This window comes from Ascaphus truei, chromosome 4 (assembly GCF_040206685.1).
Source record: "Ascaphus truei isolate aAscTru1 chromosome 4, aAscTru1.hap1, whole genome shotgun sequence".
NCBI classification, from domain to species: domain Eukaryota; kingdom Metazoa; phylum Chordata; class Amphibia; order Anura; family Ascaphidae; genus Ascaphus; species Ascaphus truei.
In genome coordinates, this window is record NC_134486.1 from 68123491 (window position 1) to 68148359 (window position 24869).

Below are 24869 nucleotides of genomic sequence, written 5' to 3' on the forward strand. Positions count from 1 at the left end.
ATTGTGTCATCTCTCTGTTCCTGCATGGACATGCCTTGCTTGCGTCCCCTGTGAGTGCTGTTTGCTGCATGGAATAGGAAATCACTGCTGCCGGTCACGTGGGATCCGTGAACTACTGAGGCGGAGTCAAGACACAGTTACAGATTCTCTCCCTTGAATATACAATTTAACATCTTGTAAGTAGGGTTTCTTTGTCCGTTGGTTCTGAGTGGGGTCAAGAGTAGTTGCATACTGCGCAATTGGTGTGTATCTCTTCTGTTTCCCCAGAATCACTGCGGACATCGCTAAAGGGATTTAACCACACCCTGGGACTCTGTGTATAATCCTATACCATCCATCAGAAACCTTCATCTGGGACTATCATTTGGATCACGGTATCTTGGATATTTATAGCGCCGGGACTTATATTTTGCATAGATGACAAAATGTACAATTCAGAAAAAAAATAAACAGAAAATTAAATAAGTAAAATTCCTTGTGTAATTCAAATATTGAAGTACATCAGCCATATTAAAAAGGTGCAGCTAATGTTAGTATTATCCAAATCCAGGCATAATTACTGGGAGATGTATGTAATCTAAATATCCAGAACCAAATTTTATAAAAAGGAAACAAGATCTCCTGCACGACAGCTACAATCTGAAAAATGCATAGATCGTGCAGTTTGTATTGTATATAGAGTTCCGTCAATTTACACATGATCTGGCAATGCTATATGATTTATAAGTGCCTACCATGTGTGTCTATTGCATAGATATGACCAGATTTGGCAACATTTACGTGATTCTGCAAGATCAAAATAGTTTCTATACTTGGACCGAGTTTATTTTGTGATTGCCCTTCCTTTTGCATATTACAATTAGATATCTACACTTTTACAAAAATAAGTGCTGCAATGTCTTGAAACATTAATCCTTTAGTAAAACAAAAGCAATGTTGTTGCATATTGTCACTTTATTGACTGTACATGTTCACACAATGAAAACATTAAATCAATTTCCTGCTCAGTTTTTTTTTTTGTATATATTGGTTACATATATTCGTACACGTAAAAGGAAGACAGATTGTATGTTACATATTTTGACGACTGTGGCACCACGAATTACAACAATTATAATTGATACACGCATGCCATCCACTACCGCACATTACACCCACAAAGTCTATTTACCTTCAATGTAAGATATACAAGACCACAGACAAGACTACAAACACTAGTGCCTATTGGGTTTTGTTACATTGACACAATAAATTAGAATGCATATTTTCACAACTATGCAGAAACACGGTGTTCAAATCTTTGGACAAGTTAAAAATAACCACAATCAAAAACTTGCACAAAAATTAACAATTATGCGCATATGCAGTCCAAGAGTGATCTGTCTAATCTAAGAAAGTGATGTGAAAATGTTGAGTTTATGTAAAGTTCGCTTTGTTTTTTAATGAGGTTAACATAAGAAAATGACAAAAAAAAAATGATGAAGTACAAATACTTTCAACTTCCCATTACAATGTTTAAAATAGAAAAAGCTAGCAAAAGATATCCATTCCTACATGTGTTTACCAAACATTGTTGAGCCTTTTTCAGCTATCTTAATTGTATTTTATTTTGTAATTTAAAAAAAAATAATGTTTAAACCCTAGATATGCAAATACAGCCAGTGCGAGTTCCATAGAAACCGAATTTGACAGCAGATAGAAAGCAGTTGGCCCATCCATTTTTAAAAGAAAACGGGTTGAATAATGACCCGTTTACCTTTTTTACTTCAGTATTGATTATTTCCATTCCATACAACAGGTTAGCGCAAACATTTACTGCTGCGCCACCCTATCTGGCCTGCTCCGGAAATCGCACCCCCCCCCCCTCCTACCTTGCAGCTGCGTCAAATGACGTTCCGGGGTCATGTGATGTTCGGTCACATGACCTGCGGCATCATTTGACGCATGTGATGTCACATGACCCCGCGGCATCATTTGCGGTCGCGTTGCCGTGGAATCCTGGTAAGTTTTATTGTTGCAGAGGCCTCACGTGATCCCCCGGCATTTAATTCAAATGCCTTGGGGAGGAGCGCGGGACCTCTGCAACCGCCCGCGCCCCACCAGAAAAATCTCCCGTCCACCACCCCGGTTTGCGCACCCCTGCAATTCAACACCAAAAAGGACATTTACAGTTTACTAAACAACTGCAGTACTAGTATACTTTGCCGAAATATGCCATATTGTGTCAACTAAAAGGAATATAGCCCAACTTAACATTCAGCATTGCAAATTCCAAGGGACACGCCCACTTAATACAACATTTGCCTGGGCAAATTAGGCTGCTGACCAGGTTTGTAAGGAATGATGGCTTCGAATCACTGACAAATACAAGAAAGCCAAGATCAGACTATATGAGTAATTTGTTCATACAAACAGAAATGTAATATATTTTTTTATGAATTTGGAGCGTCGCTGCCAAGCAATAGCCCTTCAAAGGGCAGTCCTTCTCTGGACAAATGTTAACTATCGACTGTGCAATGTTTAATATGTAGCCGGCTGACACACAAAAATAAAAATCACAAGTAGAGATGCAGCAGATGTTATTACTCCTGGTAACACAAGTTAACACACAAAATAGCACTACTATTAAATAATGCGCCAGTGTTAATGGGGGCAATAACTGCCACCTCTGTACAAGTATTTTTAAACACAAAACATTTCCATAGTAAATGCTCTGGGGGCATTAAGCAACCTTCTATGTAGAAGGGAAAATGGCACATGTAAGGCTTCGATTACTTAAACCATACACAAAATAAGTGTGTAATGTGTGAAGCTGTGCAAGCAACAATAATGCACCAGCTCTCAATATCAATGTGAAATGGTGTTACAATGACAGAGGGGAGGGGAAGCGGGGAGACTTGTAAACATTTTCCCTTTCCTGTAATGCCCACCTTTTCTAAATTACTTACTGTACTTTATATTTTACAAATCTATCCTTCATACTCAAGCATTGAACCTTTAAGTAATGATATGTAGTAAAAGTAAATGTAATAAACAGACAAAAATGAAATATTAGGTACTCACTTCTCCTCCCCCTCTCTTGACCAAAGAAAAATGCAAGTGACTACTTTTATTTGATTAGTTAACTCATGCAAAACAAGTATTCAAGGAATAAATCTGCAGGCATTTCTGCATACAACAAGTTTCTGGAATGGTTCCTTGGCTATCAATCTCAATAGGATAGACCTCGTTCAAGTGTGTTAAAATCAGTTCATATATTTATAGTTAAAGTATTATTTTTCCTGCAAGAGAACATATCAAAGCGAGTGTATACAGTATATGCATATTTGTAACAGTGAAAGTACAGTCACAATGGAGCTAAATGGTTGGATGGCGCTATGAATATTCCACAATCAGCGAAGAAAAAAAAACATACAATAAATTCAATCATCCAGAAAAAATGCCCTCTATATAAATGGAATGTCCAACATGCTTCCCACTACTTATTACTAAAAATGAAAGTCCTTACTGGTACGTTTTGAAAATAAAATGTTTGCTCCCAAACATATGTAAATGGCCCATAAATAGTAAAAATATGTTATATCATTTTTTTTCCCCGCACTATGACCTTTCTAATGAATTTTTAATGTATGAAGCGTCCTTTCGTTGCTATAGCAACAATATAGGAACCCACACTGCTTCCTCTTGAAATAGGCAGCCATATTGCTTGCCCTGGAAAGCAGATACTTCGCCGACCAATCGGCAGATTGGATAACTGCATTTCCATAAATGTAAGGAACTGCATTTATTAAAACAACAAACAAAAAACGGGCAAGAGGAAAAGTAATTTTAATTACGAATTTCCTCCATTTGCTGATGTACACGATAAAGTTGTATTTCATTATACATTGAACCAAAAAAAAAAAGTTATGTTGCCTGCTTATGTCATGCCACCTTTTAACTCGGCTTATCTTTTTACCAAACTATAAAATAGTATGCATTACTTCATATTAAAGTAACAAATATGAAGATTATATCCTTGCAGTGCTGGAAGCCCTGTAACACTTGGCACGGTGGTGTATTAATGGTGCCATTAGCAGTGAAGAGGTAAAAGCTACAACCGCAGGAAAACAGAAAAAACAGGGCAGAAAAAGCAGTAGTGTAGTAGTAGTCTCAGGCAGCTTCCCACAAACATCTTGTTCTCCATCTCATTTAAGGTCTCCATCAACATCTCCTTGAATCGATTTCTTTATACGAAGTAACATGGTGGTAAGCCACTGATCCAAACGAGATATCGAATCAAATTCCTTTACCTAAGGTAAAAATAAAATTATAAACCAATAAAAAAAGTTTTTTTAAAAAGGAATATTTTTTTGGCATCTTCAGCTATGACATTTTTTTCTTAGATCGCTCAAAGTCTGGTAATATATTTAGGGATAAGACAACTATGGATAGATTCATTAATTCCGATTCCTTAACAAGGGGATTGATCTCCACTTTATACATCCAGCTATCAATCTCAAAATAATTTATAAAGGACCTCTCATATGCCCAAATGGGAGGAGGAACTTGGGGAGTCTAGCTCTCGGGGGTGGATAGATATCTGGGAAGGCGAAGCTAAAAACCCGTCTCTGCCGTACCTAATGAAAACGGGTATAAAAAAAATATATATATACTGGATAAAGAAGTTTCCCTTCTTTGTTGAAGAGGTTGCAGTAAGCTTGGAACTAGGTCCCACATGTGGTGGTATCCTAGGATTGTACATTTTTGTGAACAAATGAGACAAATTTGAGTATTACATCCATTAACCCACCACTAAATGTTGTACGTCTGTGTTTATAATCTCCCAAGTGATCTGTGAATTGTAGTTGATCTGCATACGCGGAGATAAGAATCTGGTCCTTCTTGCATCCATACTACTGTTTTTTCTTTTTATTTGATGCATGGTTTTAACAAAATAAATAAAATCATAAAATCTTTAACAAGATAGTTTAGAACAAATAACCTTTGTGTTCGTTTACTTACTGCTTCAGTGTATGCTTCATTGTTCTGTTCTTCATGAGCTTCAAGCAATTTCTGCAAAAACAATGTTGGCAAGGTTTATCACTAGAAACAAATGAAATAGACGAGCACACGGAATCTCACTGTGTGCGGCACTTCAATCAATCATGTGTATGACCAGACAAACAAATACAAACAAGTATATTTCAGCACTTTTACATTTATCTCCAAAATGTTTCTGGGTTAAACAATGCTTGTTTAAAACTTGCCATTCTGCGTTGATGGCATCTACTTTCTCCATTTGTTACATAATAATAATAATTATTATTATATTATTATTGATAAAAGAAAAAAAAAACTTAAGAAAGCGTTTCAAATTTACATACTTTTGTACATTAACAATAATGCAATAAAAGCTACTTGTACTCATAATTGTCCCATGATTTCTGCTGGTAAAGCAGAGTTTTTACAATTAAAAAAAAAATAAACAAACAATAATTGGGATGTTACTGGTGTCATGGCAATAGTTATCTCTGAAGAGTTTAGCCACAAAGCTGGGACATATTACATCAGTGGTTCTCCATCCTTTTTGAGCGGGGGCACCTCAATAGAATTTTTTAAATCCCAGGTCAATGCTGCTCTTCAGACCTCACTTATCCCCTCCGCGTTTATGTTCAACACGAGCATCCTTTTCACAAGCACACACCGAACATACCCACCCTCACACATCATACACACCCTTTTACTAAACACACACCACATTCATCCCCCTTCTAACACAGCGCAATCACCCTCTTTATTCATTCACTCCACATTTCATTCTTTATATTAAGTAAACATCTATTAAAGCACCAATTTTTTATCTTCATTGGTTTTAATGCCCCCCCCCCCCCCTGCAAATCCCTAGTTTCCAGAGATATTCAATTTTTTGTACCAATTTTGACACACTAATACTACAAATACGGCGGCGGACTAAAAGCATGGCGAAAAATGTCACCAATTGAAAGCTGTGCCGTCATGTCCCAATTAGATTACAGCTTTTCTATCGACCGTCAGAGTGAGCACTGACCCCGGCAGGCCATCTTGTTTCAAACGTTTGCCTGGTGGTCCCCTGATCCGCCCTCGGATCCCCACTCTAGAACCAAGGGGTATCTCTCAGCTCAGGAAACATAATAATAATAATAAATTCACAGGATTGCGGCTTTAATACATCAAAATCCGCTCCCTGAAATCTCACTAAAATCCATATACAGTACATTTCCATAGGTATCAGAACTTCATACAATGTTAAAATGATGCAGAAATAAACCCTATAACACCCTGTGACAAATCACTGACCTTTAATAATTTGCATTCCCTTGAATCTGAAAACGCAGGAAACATTTCTTCATACTTCTCCACTGCAAGCTGAAAAACAGTATCATGACATGCTGCAGATCTTATACTCTTATGGAACTGTATCAACAATGAGTCATTTATTATGGGTCATTGTTAATTCAACACCAATGGGACACTTAAAACAGTAAGGTAGACGTATATCAAAGACAAATCCTATAACTGGTGCACACCACAAAATATAAACTGCAGGATAGTTGATATTTAATCATTAATTTTTATTAAAATGTGGTACTAAAATGATTTACCATAAAATATGGTAGGTCTAGGACAGGACCATGAAATAAACAAGACTAAAAGTAAAAAAAGGTTAAATCCCTGAAGGCTCGTCCATCCAGATGCTGGTATAAATCATTCAGCAGGACAGGGCATACATCTTTTCTAGTGATCAGAGAAAAATTGATGAGGTTAACCACCACTAAATGCTACTTAATTAGTAATACTGTTACGTCATAATCAGGCACTGATGATTGGACAGTGGTAAATTTGGCTCAATGAGCTATAGAACCCATAAAATCACTACTATATTGTAACATAGCAAAGTGTAACAGATACACTATCAATCTTTCCTGTAGCAGTAATATTATTAACCACCTCAAAGCCTGTTAATTGGTTAGTGATAATACCGTATCATAATCAGAATAGCCACAGTAATTGAGCAGTGGTGAATTAGCTCAATGAGATATAAGGCACTTCAACCACTATTGTAATGTAACAAATGTAGCAGACAAGAATCAGAATTACTATTGCGGAAGCATGCACTGGGAAGGCACAATAATCAGAGTATCAATTTCTATACTAATATTATGCGTTTAAAGCTGCAGTTCAGTCTTTTTTTTTTACATTTATTTTTTTACTTCAATAGTTTTATGTGTGCAATCTCTAATTAGCTAAAGAACTGTATAGCTGCAGGTCAATTCGTTTTCCATGTATTGATAGGTCGAAATTTGGTGACATATTAAAAGCTGGGATTTGTTTATAATCTGCTTGACTGGCAGTGGAAGCTCATGAATATTCATGAGCATTCCTGCACTGACAAGTGCTAGAGGGAGGGCAGTGCTGACAAAGGGGTGTGCCAGGGCTTGTGACAGGACATGAAGGGGCAGTGCCTTAGCAAATGGCTGTTAAAATAGAATACAAGAAAATTGGTCTTTCAAAGTTGTTTTTTTAAAAACAGAAAATGCTAAAAGTATTTTTTCTTACTACAGAACTGATTTATTAAAAAAAACACACATGCAGGATATTGACTGAACTGCAGCTTTAAACACAGAGTAATTCATAATGAGATGAATCATGCAATTTGCTTAAAATAGCTACCATTGGCTGTCAATTATTTCCCTCAGCTTATACTTATTTAGGAAGGTCATTGATTGGTGTGTAAGTTTAATACACTAGAATAACCGCAGCTCGTTAAGACTTGCTATTTGAATACCTGTACTGTAGTACAAAATAGATATTAGCATTGTAAGGTAGTTTGTACAGCGAGACACTCAGATGAACAGGTTTGTTAACCCCGATTGACCAATTTACAACAGGCAAATACCTCCGAACTAACGAGGCAAAAGGGAGGCCTTATCTCAGGTGCCGTGATGGATACAATCTCTAGTAAGGAGCCAGTGAATTGTCTCTCTTAGGTTTTGCAACTGATCGATTAGCGGGGACCGCATCCGATTCAAAATGTCTCTAAAAAAAGCAGGAGACTGACTGAATGGATGCCCTTCTAGTGTGCACACAAAACCCTGCCGGGTCCTACTAACTGCGCACAGGGAATCCCTGCAGGGAGAATAGTGGTAGATGCCAAAACAGCAGAGATGACCCCACAGGGAAGTCAATGAAATCCAACTTGTATACATTAAACTTTCCCAACAATCAATGATCAGCCTCCTAAATAAGTATCATCTGAGGGAAATAATTGACAGCCAATGGTCACTATTTTAAGCAAATTACATGATCCATCTACCTATTATGAATTACTCTGTGGTTCAAACACAATATTGGTTTAGAAATTTACACTGATTATTGTGCCTTCCCAGTGCACGCAATAGGTATTCTGATACTTGCCTGCTACATTTGTTACATTACAATAGTGATTGAAGCACCTTGTACCTCATTGAGCTAATTTCACCACTGCCCAAATACAGTGACTATTCTGATTATGATACGGTATTATCACTAACCATGCAACAGGCTCTGAGGGAGTTAATAATATTACTGCAACAGGAACGACTGATACTGTATCTGTTACACTTTGCCATCTTAGAATAGGGATTGATGGATTCTATAACTCATTGAGCCAAATTTACCAATCACAGTGCCTATTCTGATTAGGACGTATCAGTATTACTAATTAAGTAGCATTTAGTGAGGTGGTTAATATCATCAATCTTTCTCCAATCCCCACGAAAGATGTATGCCACATCTTGCTGAAGGATTTCTACCGGCATCTGGATGGACGAGCCTTCAGGGATTTAACCTTCTTAGTTTTAATCTTGTATTGTTTATTGCATGGTCATGTCTCAAACCTACCATATTTTAGGGTACCTTATTTTTGTACCACATTTTAATAAAAAAAGTTAATTCTTAAATATAATCAACTATCTAGTTTATATTTTGTGGTGTGCACCATTTATAAGATTTATCTTTGGTGTACGTCTATAGTACGCTCTGTTTCGAGTTACCTCCTACTAAACTCTCCTGCATAATTAGGTTGAGCGAGGTTCTCTCTATATCATTGTGTGTCAATGGTACAATTACTTTAGAATTAGATAACTCTGTAAATAACTGTAAAGGGGAAGAAGAAAAAAAAATAAAGAAAGAAAGAAGGAGGGGAGGAAAAAACAAATTTCCCTGAAAAAATAAAAATAAAAAAACACAACGCCTTACAGATTTCAAATTAGAAACGCAATAATATTAAGATGTACCAGTAGAGATATTTTACCTTAGCATTCAGTTCATCTACAATGAAATGGCATAGTGCAGCTTTGAAGAAGTATTCTTTTGCACTATACTTCAGCAACGGATTATCCATTGTACTTGTACCAACCTAGACAAAATGAGAACTCCTTGTATCAGATTTACAAACAGAGCAAAGGAATGCATATATTAAAAACACAAAACTTGAATACTTTGATTATGCATTGTTACAAGATGTGGTGTTTTTGTTTTCACAAATTTTCTTAACACAGGTGCAGATGTATAGGTCTACACATCTAGATTTAGATCATTTTAAAAAACACAATGCGTGTATATCATCAACCTTCTCCAGGACCAACAAGGATACTACAACTCTGCATAATTTTTTTGAAATCGGAATGGATTATTGTTATTAATTCGATTCAATGGTATATAGTATGCTGGAAAAAAATATTATTTCCAGGTAGAGCTGTTTAACTGTGCACTTACAATGTGAAGTTGCCGGCACCTAAATTCAGTGACTAATGAATAAAAAGATTTGTTTCAAGATTTTCTCAGAAGAATAATCTCCATTTTTACTGTTAACAATATTGCATACCATTGCAGTCCCATTATTATTCATAAACATATCATTACAGTTATAAACCAATTGTAATGGATTAAAAAAAATAGAATTTCAGCAACTAACCTGACATTGACAGAGTTTGAACATGCAGATAGGCGAGAGACAGGAGTCCAAGACCGAATTAGATTTCCCTAGTAAACATTTTATTTACAATCACAATGTGTCAAATAGATGAATGCAGCCTGAGGAAAGGGCGTGGACCCTAAAACATTGCCATTTCTGTGCTAGAGAGCAGTAGATGTCTAGATTAAATCTAACACACCTTTTTAATTTATTTTTTTGTTAAAATGGGTCTCAAATAAATGGATTCTGCAATAAAAGAGTTGAATCCAGCTACACAGAAACTGTAAGTCTTTTTTTCATTCTTTTATACTTCCCAATGTATTTGAGTTCCGATCCAAATCATTGTTGTTCCCCGCAGAAAACATTCACAATTTCCGTGCAATGTTCAAATGCATTAAAATGAAGTGGTAAGAAAAATTACTAACCTGTTCATATATTTCAATCGCCCTTTGATACTGCTCCAGTTGGGCCACATAGGCCGCCACCTTGAGCAGACACTTGTTAGCAGAGCTAAAATTTTAAAATGCATATGGTTGATCGATGAAAAAATAAACAAGATTTAAAAATAAAAAATAAACAAGATTTAAAAATAAAAAATAAACTATTCCACAGAGGGAAGAAAGAAAACAAAAAAAATAGAACATTTGACCAATAGCAACATGGATTTAATCATAAATAAAATTAAGAAAATATATTATGTATTTTTATCCACCTGGTGCTTCAGAGGATAATGATGCAATGATTTGGGTTTAAAAATACAATATATTAGGTTTATGACAGGTCCAGGCTTGTGCTGGGCTTCAAAACAACTTAATTGGGGGGGGGTGGGGGGGGTTGGGCACTATCCTGGAGAGCCCACTAAAAGGGACATGTGGGTTTACAAGGTCGTAAACGCTACACAAAGCAGACTACCAGCCTCAAAGCAAACTCACGGTTTGTGGATAATTACTGGTACATTCCAGAGAAAGGTGGCCCACAGGTTATGCCCTCATTGAAGGACTTTATTAAAAATGAGAATATCATGTGACGTCGAGTACTGTACCTACTAAGAGTTACAAACCTGTAATCGTGTCACAGAGTGGCATGTAAAAAGACCACACACTGCATGGTTAAGAGGTAATAAGGGACAGATTTCCATGTTTCACTCAAATTTAGGATTAAGGATAGTCATACTTGGTCTCATTGCCTCTACCATAATCGTCTAAATCTATTGGATGTAGCTCACGTGTGTGTAAGTATTACAGAAGGAAAGTTATGAGTACGTTTATATACTGAGGGGAAGTTTAAACGTAGTTTTTGTAGGAGATTTTTTTACTATGTAATAAAACTGTCAATCTCGCAGCTGATTTACGACCGGTTGAGTTTATGTTTTTTCAATAGGGGAAAAATAGGATATAAGTCTTATCACCGATTATGAAAATCAGATTTCAACAGAGGTGTGTTTTGACCAAACACTGGGAGAAAACCTATGACATATGGTAATGCATAGGGTTTTCTGTTGAATCCTTTTATTTTGAAAAAACTGTTCTGCATTTATTGTAACTGTGTGTTCTTGTAATTCCTTTTCTGTCATCTAAGCACTGTATTTTTAAATATATTAAAACATTTAATAAGTGATGTTTTGCAATCTGAATGAGCTTAAGCATGCCCTGGAAAGAGTATTTACATATTCAGACACATTTTGCTACAACAGATGTGTGTGTTAAAGCTGCAATTCAGTCTTTTTTTTTTTATTTTTTTTTTTTTTTACTTCAATAGTTTTATTTGTGCAATCTCTAATTACCTAAAGAACTGTATAGCTGCAGGTCAATTCGTTCTCCATGTATTGATAGGCGAAATTTGGTGACATAATTAGTGAAGGGATCTGTTTTTCTTCTGCTTCTATCTCTCAGTGGAAGCTCATGAATATTCATGAGCACTCCTGCACTGACATGTGCTAGAGGGAGGGCAGGGCTGACAAAGGGGTGTGCCAGGGCTTGTGACAGGACATGAAGGGGCAGTGCCTTAGCAAATGGCTGTTAAAATAGAATACAAGAAAATTGGTCTTTCAAAGTTGTTTTTTTAAAAACAGAAAATGCTAAAAGTATTTTTTCTTACTACAGAACTGATTTATTAAAAAAAAACACACATGCAGGATATTGACTGAACTGCAGCTTTAAGTGCATAGTTTTTTCTATCAAACAGGGGCATGAGACCCTGGCAGATTTATTAATTACATATTTTTGCATCTTTTTGGTGGTGGAAGCTTTTAGATATGATTGCAATTGAGTAACGGGTTAATATATTAACTCATTGGAGGTACCTTTGCAGAGGAGAAAGACGAGTTGGCTAGAGTAGCCGTGTGTATTAACCTTGGTTGCCGATCTATGTCACGTGCTCACTTGTGTGCTGTTCGTGACAGGTAGTATATGGGGGCGAATTTAGGGGAGATATTACTCATTTGAGGGACATTTGCAGAGGTCAAAAGTGGGACAGCTTGCGAGCTGTGTATTAACCCTTGTCCCGTGTGCAGGTCTCGTGCTCACAGGTGTGCCGCACGTGACACCTTGTAATGGACCAACAATTCAGAAGAAATCATTTCTACTCAGCTCATGTGAATCTATAGTTCTTCCAAATGAACAAGGCTGCTAAGGCTTTGTACTATGTGATTAAAAAAAAAATGAATCAATAAGTGTTTTATGAGTCTCATAAGCATTTGCAAAATGTCAAATATAATTAAGATGCATAGTATGATTTTCCAAGAGACTTTGACCTTTCCAGGTCAATTTATGAATCAAACAGTGGTGTATGAACCTATAACCCTGCCCCTTATATAGAGTAGCAAACCATACTGCAAATAATGTTTTGAAGTCCATTGATACAAGACAATGTACATTTAAAAGTCATCACAACAGATTGTATTTCCCCTAATGTAGAATTTATATGTATATCCTGTTTAACATAAATTGGCAAATACAGATTATAATGAGGATACCGACAGAAGAACATATACAGCTATATCACTGGTTTCTCCACTTCAGAACATTGAAATCTTTGTATAGTTTACCAAAATGTACATGTGACTACTTGTGCAATGTTTGGAAGGTCAATTCAAGACGGCCATGTGTAAAGCACGATAAAAACATCTGTGTCCTGGGTGCTCAAGCCATCTGCACAGTAATACGGATGCAAAATTATCTCAACTTATAAATGAGTTGTTAGAAAAAACAGATGCAACAATTTAAAAATTAATCTGCTCTACAAAAATGTCAGTGGTAAATCTGATGTGCCCCTTGATGGTTTCAGTTTCGTCAGTTCACCTTTTTCAAAGTGAGGCGCCCTGCATTAACCCTTTGCGTGTGGGAGTGCCAGCGTGCCACAGACACTCTGGCACGGAGATCCCTTAGCCGCTCCTCAGGAGCAATCGTGATCGTCACTGATGATGGAACGGAATAGGATCTAAAGATGGCAGGCGCACTGCACTCCTTTCAAAATGGTGGTTGGTGCTCTAGTAGGAAAGCGAGAATCCCTGCAGAAATGTGGCACTCAAAAAATCTGACAAAAGTCAAATAGACATTTCCGGTCTTTTTAATGATGCAGACATAATGCACAATGTTTCGGTAAAATCTCTTCAGGTATAAACACGTACAGGGATTTCCTCGTTGTGTATTATGCCTGCTTCGTTAAAAAGACTTGAAATGTCTATTTGACTTTGGTCAGAGTTTGAGTGCCAAAGGATACTGTTCTCTAATGAAGGAACGGAATAGGAGTCCTCCTCTGTTCCCCAGCAGGCCCGATCATGTTCAGCAGACCCCTGTTGTGCCAGGACATTCGATTTTAATTCATTATAAAGAAATAACACAATATAATAAATTAAAAAAAAAAAAAAACAGATTTAAGAAACTTGCCTGTTCGACTCTTCTCCCTTATAGTAATCCGCTGATTGCTCATAATGTGCAATTGCCTAGAGAGGGATAAAACACATACTTTGAAGAGGTCATCTTTAATGGCTACCAACACTAAGAAAAAAAGGTTTACATTGAAAAAGAAACTTGGTCAGATTCGAGTAAAGATAAACTCTCACAGTTTGCAAGTACTTTTTGCTTCACTTTGTCCACCTTTTGTCGCTAGCCTTGTGCAGCACCCCACTGACATGTGCTTGCTTTTTGTACAGACCTTGTCTTTTGTGTATACATAAAAAGAATATAGTATTAAAAAGGCGCCGACATGAAAAGGATATATTCACCAACAAGGAAAAACCGATATGGATTCCAGACGGTAGAGTTGTGCTTAAAGAAAATACAAAAAAACACAAAACATAGTGTAATACTGCAGATACAAAACAACATACAATGTAACATTAATATTAAAGAAATAATATATCAGCTGAGATCAAGGGTGATGGGATAGGAAAACATTTAATAAAATGGATTTAAAATACTAGACATAAAATACATATACAAATAATATACACAATAAAAATATTGATGGACAATAAGTATGGGACAAGTGATCAGCTACACCAGGTGGAGTGCCCACTCACCGGACGAAGAATATAAACAGGCGGTGGATATATCCGAGAGTATCCCCTCTCTTACAGGTTACACAGCTACTGCACCGGGATCTGCAACAGGAAGATAGCTGCACACATCAGACCGCGTGCATTCGCCTTCCCCTGGCACTCGTTCCTCCTCGCAGCTGATGGTAGTTGGAACGCAGCAGACCAGCAAGGATCACACAGCCATTGCACCGGGTAGAGGCCAAGATGGCGACTGCACACGCTGGGATGCGCGTGCTCACTTCCCCTTAGCACTCCTCCCTCCTCGCGGCTGATGACAAGTACACCGCAACAGATTTGCGTTGTTCCTTAGTGCAAGCCGATGAACAGCTGATTCGTCACGGCACTTGGAGTAACTCAGGCGTAGCTTCTATGTCCCAACAAATTAACCCTACGCGTTTCGAGAGCGAGCTGCTCTCTTCCTCAGGGGTTCTGCAAATGTGTCCCATAGTGTCCTTTTTATAGGAGTCCAAATTAAGTCCAATAATCACCCTGATTAATTTGTTGCACATGCGCAATGGATGATATATAAAAAACAATGTCTATTTGTCTGCACATGCGCAGTAAGGCTTAATAGCAACAAATAATTAAACACAATGTTAAAATAACGGTCTCAGCTGATAAAACAAAATATAACAACAATACTGTAGTGGGTGTTTCAAATAAATATAAGCACTATAAATGATGTGCTGTGATTTTGTGACAAATAAATTTATAAATAAATATAAGAAAATTCTAAATTTAACTATATGGTGTATGCTATGAATATATGTGATACTATAAGGAGATTCTAAACTGTGTGTGCAGTAGTGTATATATAAAAATGTGACTATTATGTAAGTGATGATGGAAATGAATACAGGGGTGTATAAATACTATACTAGAAATAATTAAAGTGACATGTGGTATTCTAATGATAATAATCTAAATGTATTTTTTAAAAATATTATATATAGTGTTCTTTGGTGCGAATATAATTAATGTTAAAAATAAATTTTGAAAAAGTGACAATAATGAAATATATAATTAATTTATTAATTAATTACTTTGTGATATTATAATATAATCTTTATAGTTTGTGGATACATTTGCCCAAATGGTCACTGATGATATTGAGGTTCAAAGCCGTAATTTCAAAATCAAACATGATAATCTCAGTGGGGATGATAAAAACATCCTACGTGCACTTGAGGAAAATGATGCGATTATTATAAAACCTGCTGACAAGGGGGGGGGGGTTGGTCATTATGGACAAATCATATTATATCGAAGAATCTCTTAGGATTCTGGGAGATGTGTCCACCTACCAACCCCTCCCCTCAGACCCCACTATTCAGTATCAACAATCACTCTGTAAGCTCCTCCAAAAAGGTTTAGACCAACAAATCATCACAAAACAAGAGTTTGATTTTCTTTATAATCTGCACCCACGTATTCCTTTGTTTTATATCATACCCAAGATTCATAAGAATTTAGAATATCCCCCCGGCCGTCCGATAATATCGGGAATTCAATCTTTAACTTCACATTTATCCCAATATATTGACAATAAATTACAAACATACGTTGTGCAGTTGCCCTCCTATGTAAGGGACACTACCCACATATTGCAGACCCTTAACGACATCCAATGGAAGTCACATTATTATTTTGTCACAGCTGATGTTAGTTCTTTATACACAGTTATTAACCATACACAGGGATGTAAAGCCATATCTGATACATTAGATAAAGATCTAACATTGTCCACAGATCAAAAAACATTTATTATTTTAGGTATTCAATTTATCTTAAATCACAACTTTTTTAATTTTATGTCACAGTATTATTTACAGGTATGTGGCACCGCCATGGGTACCAAATTCGCTCCTAGTTACGCAAATTTATTTATGGGCAACTGGGAGGAACATCATATATGGTCCAGTTGCCCTTTTGGAGCGAATTTGGTCCTATGGCGGCGCTACATAGATGACATTATTTTTATATGGTCAGGCACATTAGAGCACTTAGAATTATTTAAACAATACATGAACAACAACACATATAATTTGACATTCACTTTTAATTCTAGTCCAACATCCATAGAATATCTAGATTTACTCATCACGGCTCTCAATGATCAAATAGAAACTCGTACTTACTTTAAACCAGTACAGGCAAATAATTATCTCCATGCACGCAGTCACCATAACCCATCTTGGGTTAAAAACATACCAAAAGGACAATTTATTAGATTAAAAAGAAATAGTTCATGTGCCGAAACATTCCAAAATCAAGCTAAAGATTTAAAAAATAAATTTCTGGAAAGGGAATATTCCTCTAAAGATCTTGACAAAACGATAACAGAAGTGGCAGCCATGGAAAGATCTAATCTTTTAAAATATAAGAAAAAAGATACGACTAAATCTGCTAATCTTAGCTTCATAACACAATACAATCAGATGGCACCAAATATAAGGAAAATATTTAAAAAATATTGGCCCATCCTCAAAAAAGATAAAGAACTTGAGGGTATTTTGCCTGAACATCCTCAGATTGTATTTACTAAAGCACCGAATATCGGACGCAGACTAGCCCCCAGCTGCCCATCTTTACAAACCAAGTTACGTAATATTGTCACAAATAAAGGATATTTCCCATGTCATAGGTGTACTGCGTGTAAATTTAGCATTAAAACATCCAACTACTCATCTAATAAGACATCAAAAAATTATAAAATTCAACAACACATCACTTGTAAAAGTTCATTTGTAGTTTATCTATTGGAATGCCCGTGTGGTCTGCAATATGTGGGTATGACTACTAGACCTGTCCAAAGACGCATATATGAACATATATACAACATCAGGAGAGGGTTAACAACGCACAACGTATCGCATCATTTTCAGCAAGTGCACAACCAAGATCCGACTGGTTTGAAATGTATGGCAATTGAAACTATCACTCCAAATTGGAGAGGAGGAAACGCTGTGAGCCAACTGGGAAGACGTGAGTCCTATTGGATATACGAACTCAGGACACTGTCCCCACTAGGCCTCAACGTTGACTTCGATTTAAAATCCTTTTTGGTAAATTAAACTAAGTAGTCATTTGTCCATTTTGTTCAGTTCTTTTCTGTCATATTAATGGTTGAGATTAAAATAATAATAATTTTCATTGTATAAATTATGGATTCCAGATAAATTTAACTTTAATTGTAATATGAATTATTGTCTCGAATATGTACCAAAATATAAATGTTAATTGTATGTTATGTAGAAAGTACACTTTATAAGCACATATCACATTTATATTATAATATACCAAATTTTATTTAACATCATTATGCACATACTATAAAGATTATATTATAATATCACAAAGTAATTAATTAATAAATTAATTATATATTTCATTATTGTCACTTTTTCAAAATTTATTTTTAACATTAATTATATTCGCACCAAAGAACACTATATATAATATTTTTAAAAAATACATTTAGATTATTATCATTAGAATACCACATGTCACTTTAATTATTTCTAGTATAGTATTTATACACCCCTGTATTCATTTCCATCATCACTTACATAATAAATAGTCACATTTTTATATATACACTACTGCACACACAGTTTAGAATCTCCTTATAGTATCACATATATTCATAGCATACACCATATAGTTAAATTTAGAATTTTCTTATATTTATTTATAAATTTATTTGTCACAAAATCACAGCACATCATTTATAGTGCTTATATTTATTTGAAACACCCACTACAGTATTGTTGTTATATTTTGTTTTATCAGCTGAGACCGTTATTTTAACATTGTGTTTAATTATTTGTTGCTATTAAGCCTTACTGCGCATGTGCAGACAAATAGACATTGTTTTTTATATATCATCCATTGCGCATGTGCAACAAATTAATCAGGGTGATTATTGGACTTAATTTGGACTCCTATAAAAAGGACACTATGGGACACATTTGCAGAACCCCTGAGGAAGAGAGCAGCTCGCTCTCGAAACGCGTAGGGTTAATTTGTTGGGACATAGAAGCTACGCCTGAGTTACTCCAAGTGCCGTGACGAATCAGCTGTTCATCGGCTTGCACTAAGGAACAACGCGAATCTGTTGCGGTGTACTTGTCATCAGCCGCGAGGAGGGAGGAGTGCTAAGGGGAAGTGAGCACGCGCATCCCAGCGTGTGCAGTCGCCATCTTGGCCTCTACCCGGTGCAATGGCTGTGTGATCCTTGCTGGTCTGCTGCGTTCCAACTACCATCAGCTGCGAGGAGGAACGAGTGCCAGGGGAAGGCGAATGCACGCGGTCTGATGTGTGCAGCTATCTTCCTGTTGCAGATCCCGGTGCAGTAGCTGTGTAACCTGTAAGAGAGGGGATACTCTCGGATATATCCACCGCCTGTTTATATTCTTCGTCCGGTGAGTGGGCACTCCACCTGGTGTAGCTGATCACTTGTCCCATACTTATTGTCCATCAATATTTTTATTGTGTATATTATTTGTATATGTATTTTATGTCTAGTATTTTAAATCCATTTTATTAAATGTTTTCCTATCCCATCACCCTTGATCTCAGCTGATATATTATTTCTTTAATATTAATGTTACATTGTATGTTGTTTTGTATCTGCAGTATTACACTATGTTTTGTGTTTTTTTGTATTTTCTTTAAGCACAACTCTACCGTCTGGAATCCATATCGGTTTTTCCTTGTTGGTGAATATATCCTTTTCATGTCGGCGCCTTTTTAATACTATATTCTTTTTCTGTTTTGTGATCTGACCAGGGGGTCAGTTTTAGTATTTAGGCAGCCCCCTATGTGAGGTTATTCCTCCCATTAGGGTATAATATTATATATAGATAGCGCTACCTTCTCTGTGTTTGCATCTTTTGTGTATACATGCTTTGTTCCCCATGCCAGTGTCTTTTTTTGACATTGGGGCACACGCATCAGGTGCAGGTTATCGCACCAGTTTCAGCATGGACTTACTCCCATTCAAGGCAATGGGAGTTACAGCTGGAATGGCTGTGACCTCATACTGGAGATGCATGTGCCCTCCTTTTACTGTTATATAACGGTTACTACACATTGCCCCCTAGTGACTATATGATACAGTATACTGTATCCGTCAGCCGATAATCACTGCGATCCTGATACATTAAGTACATGTTTCAACACTTGGTTGAGACATGGTTGTCTTTGAATACATATGCTATGTTATTTTGTCCTCTTTTATTCTCATAGATTTTGCACTCACTACACATTTTATTTTAATTATTTATTGAAGGCTGAATGTGCTTATATTATAATCCAATATATATATACTTTTTATGTGGGACTGCAACAATCTCCCCCTTACTTTTTTTTTTAACAGGGTGATAACCAAGCGTTCCCAGAGCTAAACTGGGCTGGGTCCACGGACCTCCCAACAAGATGGTTACTGATGAAGTTACTGGATTTCAATCTTCATCCAGGAGAAATAAAATGGCCGTCAAATCTCAGGACAATAGGAAGTCACAATGTCCGGTTGCGGTTTCCTACTGGACGGCCATTTAAATCCCCCTTTAAAAAAAAAAACACAACAACAACAAGAAAAAATACCAGTAATTTCACCAGTATCTCAGGAATTGCACATAGCGTTTTTCAGCTAAGGAGGTCGACCCGGGTGCAATCCGGTGTAAAAAAAATAAAGTCTAGTTAGGGGGCTGCTGCTTTAAGTATGCGCGTTGCTAACAATTTTAAATCTTTTGAAGTCATATGAGCAAAGCCAGATCAGATTACTTCAGAATACATTATTTATCAAATGTTTTACCAGGAAGTAATACACGGACAGTTACCGCTCGTTTTCAAGTATGTCCTGTTTCAGATTTTCAAGCCCAAAACTCTCACTGGCCTGGTTCACTTATCCCATCCTTTCCTTCACCTAGTTTTGTGTCTCAACCAATTCCTCCCTCATCAATTATTTTGCCGTTCCATTCCATTCCTCCCTCAACTGATTTGATGTATACTTATCAAAAATGTGTTCAAAGCACCTTAACTGGCACTCTATTCTTACCTAAGGGAGAAGGCAATTGTGTATGCTCATTGTCTGCGTTCATGTTTTGATATACTGTAAATGCGGCCCTTGAATGGAATTAGTTTTCAAAAAATTAGACAAGTAGCAGTGCACAAAAAAGTATAGGAAACACTAGTCAAAATAAAACATTACGCCTAACATTTGTTCTTCGAGTGATACTGAATAAAATATAATCACATGGCTAATTTCCAATGCTATACTTTACAAAACTGAAGTTAAAAATAGTGTTCAATATTTCATACATAGAAAACAATACTAACTATAGAACATCAATACGTAATTCCGTTTATGCATACTGTGATGTTAAAGCAGCAGTCTAAGCTGCTGTTTTCCCCCCACTTTTATTATGTGCATCAATACAATTCACACAATAAGTATTCAGCTAAGTTGCCAATCGATCGGCGCAGATTTGACTCGGGGGTTCACTAAAGAGCTGTCAGTGCAGCAAAAGAAAACCAAAGATGCAAAGTTCTGTGGGGAAGATCATGTGACCAGGCAGTCACTAGATACAATTGGTTCACTGCTAGAGAGGGCAGGGCTCAAAAAGGGTTGAGCCTGTTTCAGAAGACGAAGGGGATGTGACTTTGTAAATGGTTGCTATAGAAACAAATGTGTGATACATTATAATACATTAAAAATGTAATTCAGAGTTGTTTGAAAACAAAATGCTACAAGTATTTTCTAATAGTACAGAACTGATTAAAAATAAATAAAAAGTAGGATATTGCTTGGTCTGCAGCTTTAATATGCAGTTAGGATCTTACCTTCTCAATGTCTACTAGCTCTGTTTCATAAATTTCTGCAATTGTGATGTGATGCTTTGCTGCAATTGTAAACCTTCCCTGTCAAGAAGAAAATAAGGCAATTCATGTCAGTATAACATACATATTTGTTGCCAACCACAATAAGGCAATGTTATGGTCTACAGTGAAAGTTTCCTCATGTTTGTAATCCCATCAACCATGTTTTACAGATTTCCTTGTATAAAATCACTAATCACAGGAACTAGCCTGAGGTTCATTTAAAAGAAAATTTTGAAAAGACTTTTCAAAATAAAAACAGCTTTAAATGCATGCAAATTAGGTATTTCTGATTATTTCTGTAATGTGAAGATCAATATACGCATGTTAAAAATGTTTAAAACAAAGGTTTTGAAATGGGCGGAAAGTAATTCATGCTCCTTAAAGGATTTTATTTTATCCTCTCAAGATGAAGATTGACAACTAAAAAATGCTCATAATCAGATAGCTCACAACACATCTAAGTTTCCTTGTTAATGGGAAATAATTACATCTAGAACCATAGTAAACGCTCTAAATATCATGCAAAATTAAAATGATCATTGAAACAGAATTCCCTATATTTCTTACCATTTATACCGCACTATACACTGATGCAAAGTAAAATGAGTTTTGAAAAGATGGTTTCCTTTGAAAAGGATTCCTTACCATATCTGTGTAAATATCGATGGCTGCATTTAAACAGTTGATGGCCTCTGATTTGCATTTAAGATAATGAAAAACAAACACCTAATTAACCACTGATACATCAGATCTTTGGATGACTTATAACCTTAGTTACACATTAATAACATATCAAATATTGCAAAAGGCAACAAAAAATTGAAAGACCCCCGTGCAAAAAAAGAAATAAAATAGAAAGGAAATTGAAAAAAAAAAACACAAGAGCTATAATATCAGAGGTGCTATAAATATATTTATATACGCCCACACAATCAACAAGGCACAAAAGGACAAATTAATTTAAGCTTAATAAAGAGGCTTGTCACGGAGAAGTCATGGCTATGTATTTACACCTCTGCTACAGTCTCCATTTTGTAATTCTCATGTAATGAGGTATTTTTATGAATCTCAATACATACGTTTGAGATTTTTTCTAATGTGCTGTCTTATTGATTGCAAAAGTCAAGTCTGACAAGTTAATCTAGAGCCTCTAAAGAAGCCAGATTTTTTTTTTTTTTTTTTTTATAAATCTAGATCATATTTATTTACAATTTTTATTGCAATTGACTGATATTATTTGATTTATTTAAAAACAGCAGACATTTTATTAATGTTCACAAGTATACAAATTTATAATCGGGTATTTTGAAAGTCCAACAACATGAGAAAATAAACCCAAGTATCACTGCTGAAAGTATTAATGCACTTTTTAAAATCAACAAAGTGAATCAAGGGTTAATTATACTTTGAACTGATTGCTGATCTGTTTTGTGGTAAACACTGAAATTAACCAACACAAATGTAATTAAGCTGTCCTGTGAAGTATACAGTATACACGTATGTTTAATGCAAACAATTATTGTAACCACCTAAACGCAATAAGGACCTGTGACGAACCGCTAGACTCTGGCAACAAAGACAACACATATCCGAAATGAATGGCACTGGGGACTCCTTGACCCCATTCAATATGCTGCAAAGCCATCTCCCCTTTGATCAGGAAGATATCAGCTCCATTCATATGAATAAGGACCCTGTTGCCTGAAACCCCAATCAAATGGTCACAATGCAAACTGAAACACGTTTACACCTCAATTAAGGAAAGGGGGAAAAGCCCATTCTGAAAATAGGACTTTTTTTGGCCTGCGCGTTTTTGCTCTGCATTACTAAAGTGCTTGAAACATGTGCTAAACATGTGCTAAACATGTGCTAAACATGTGCTAAACATGTGCTAAAGTGCTTGAAACATAGAGCAGGGGTGGGGAACCTTTTTTCTGCCAAGGGCCATTTTGATATTTATAAAATCATTCGAGGGCCATCCAAAATTATCAACTTAAAAATTAGCCTGCTGTATTTGGTGAAACATTTAATGAACTCACCACTAATGTGATGGCTGGAACTGCTTCTCTTTGGGTGACTGACTGTGGGTTGGTGTCTGTGCACACGCAAATGCACACGTGCACACACACAGAAATCGGGCAGGGGGTAGGGAAATCAGACCCACTCTCTCTCTCTCAGACCCTCAGACCCACTCTCTCTCAGACCCTCAGACCCACGCTCTCTCAGACCCACGCTCTCTCAGACCCACGCTCTCTCAGACCCACGCTCTCTCAGACCCACGCTCTCTCAGACCCACGCTCTCTCAGACCCACGCTCTCTCAGACCCACGCTCTCTCAGACCCACGCTCTCTCAGACCCACGCTCTCCCTCTCTCAGACCCACGCTCTCCCTCTCTCAGACCCACGCTCTCCCTCTCTCAGACCCACGCTCTCCCTCTCTCAGACCCACGCTCTCCCTCTCTCAGACCCACGCTCTCCCTCTCTCAGACCCACGCTCTCCCTCTCTCAGACCCACGCTCTCCCTCTCTCAGACCCACGCTCTCCCTCTCTCAGACCCACGCTCTCCCTCTCCCTCTCTCAGACCCACGCTCTCCCTCTCCCTCTCTCAGACCCACGCTCTCCCTCTCCCTCTCTCAGACACACGCTCTCCCTCTCCCTCTCTCAGACACACGCTCTCCCTCTCCCTCTCTCAGACACACGCTCTCCCTCTCCCTCTCTCAGACACACGCTCTCCCTCTCCCTCTCTCAGACACACGCTCTCCCTCTCCCTCTCTCAGACACACGCTCTCCCTCTCCCTCTCTCAGACACACGCTCTCCCTCTCCCTCTCTCAGACACACGCTCTCCCTCTCCCTCTCTCAGACACACGCTCTCCCTCTCCCTCTCTCAGACACACGCTCTCCCTCTCCCTCTCTCAGACACACGCTCTCGCTCTCCCTCTCTCAGACACACGCTCACGCTCTCCCTCTCTCAGACACACGCTCTCCCTCTCTCAGACACACACTCTCCCTCTCTCGCTCAGACACACACACTCTCCCGCTCAGACACACACACACACACACTCCCTCTCAGACTCTCAGACTCTCTGACTCTCAGACCCACTCTCTGACTCTCAGACCCACTCTCTGACTCTCAGACCCACTCTCTGACTCTCAGACCCACTCTCTGACTCTCAGACCCACTCTCTGACTCTCAGACCCACTCTCTGACTCTCAGACCCACTCTCTGACTCTCAGACCCACTCTCTGACTCTCAGACCCACTCTCTGACTCACTCTCTCACTCTCAGACCCACTCTCTCACTCTCAGACCCACTCTCTCACTCTCAGACCCACTCTCTCACTCTCAGACCCACTCTCTCACTCTCAGACCCACTCTCTCACTCTCAGACCCACTCTCTCACTCTCAGACCCACTCTCTCACTCTCAGACCCACTCTCTCACTCTCAGACCCACTCTCTCACTCTCAGAC

At 37.5% G+C, this 24869-nt stretch overlaps 1 protein-coding gene across 3 annotated transcripts in view; it reads right to left on the reverse strand.

Annotated features, from left to right (window-relative positions):
• Positions 1–934: 934 nt before the first annotated feature.
• NAPB (NSF attachment protein beta) overlaps positions 935–24869 on the reverse strand; it is a 39238-nt gene continuing 15303 nt past the window's right edge. For 2 of the 3 annotated variants that reach the window (XM_075595993.1, XM_075595994.1), the window contains 8 exons: positions 22047–22093; positions 21363–21440; positions 13864–13919; positions 10402–10486; positions 9314–9418; positions 6319–6387; positions 5005–5055; positions 935–4292 (listed from right to left, as the gene is read on the reverse strand). In XM_075595993.1, coding sequence (XP_075452108.1) covers positions 4188–4292; positions 5005–5055; positions 6319–6387; positions 9314–9418; positions 10402–10486; positions 13864–13919; positions 21363–21440; positions 22047–22093 — 596 coding nt within the window. In that variant the 3' untranslated portion in view covers positions 935–4187. The remainder of the gene's footprint in view (positions 4293–5004; positions 5056–6318; positions 6388–9313; positions 9419–10401; positions 10487–13863; positions 13920–21362; positions 21441–22046; positions 22094–24869) is intronic. The other variant, XM_075595995.1, reaches the window with a different exon arrangement.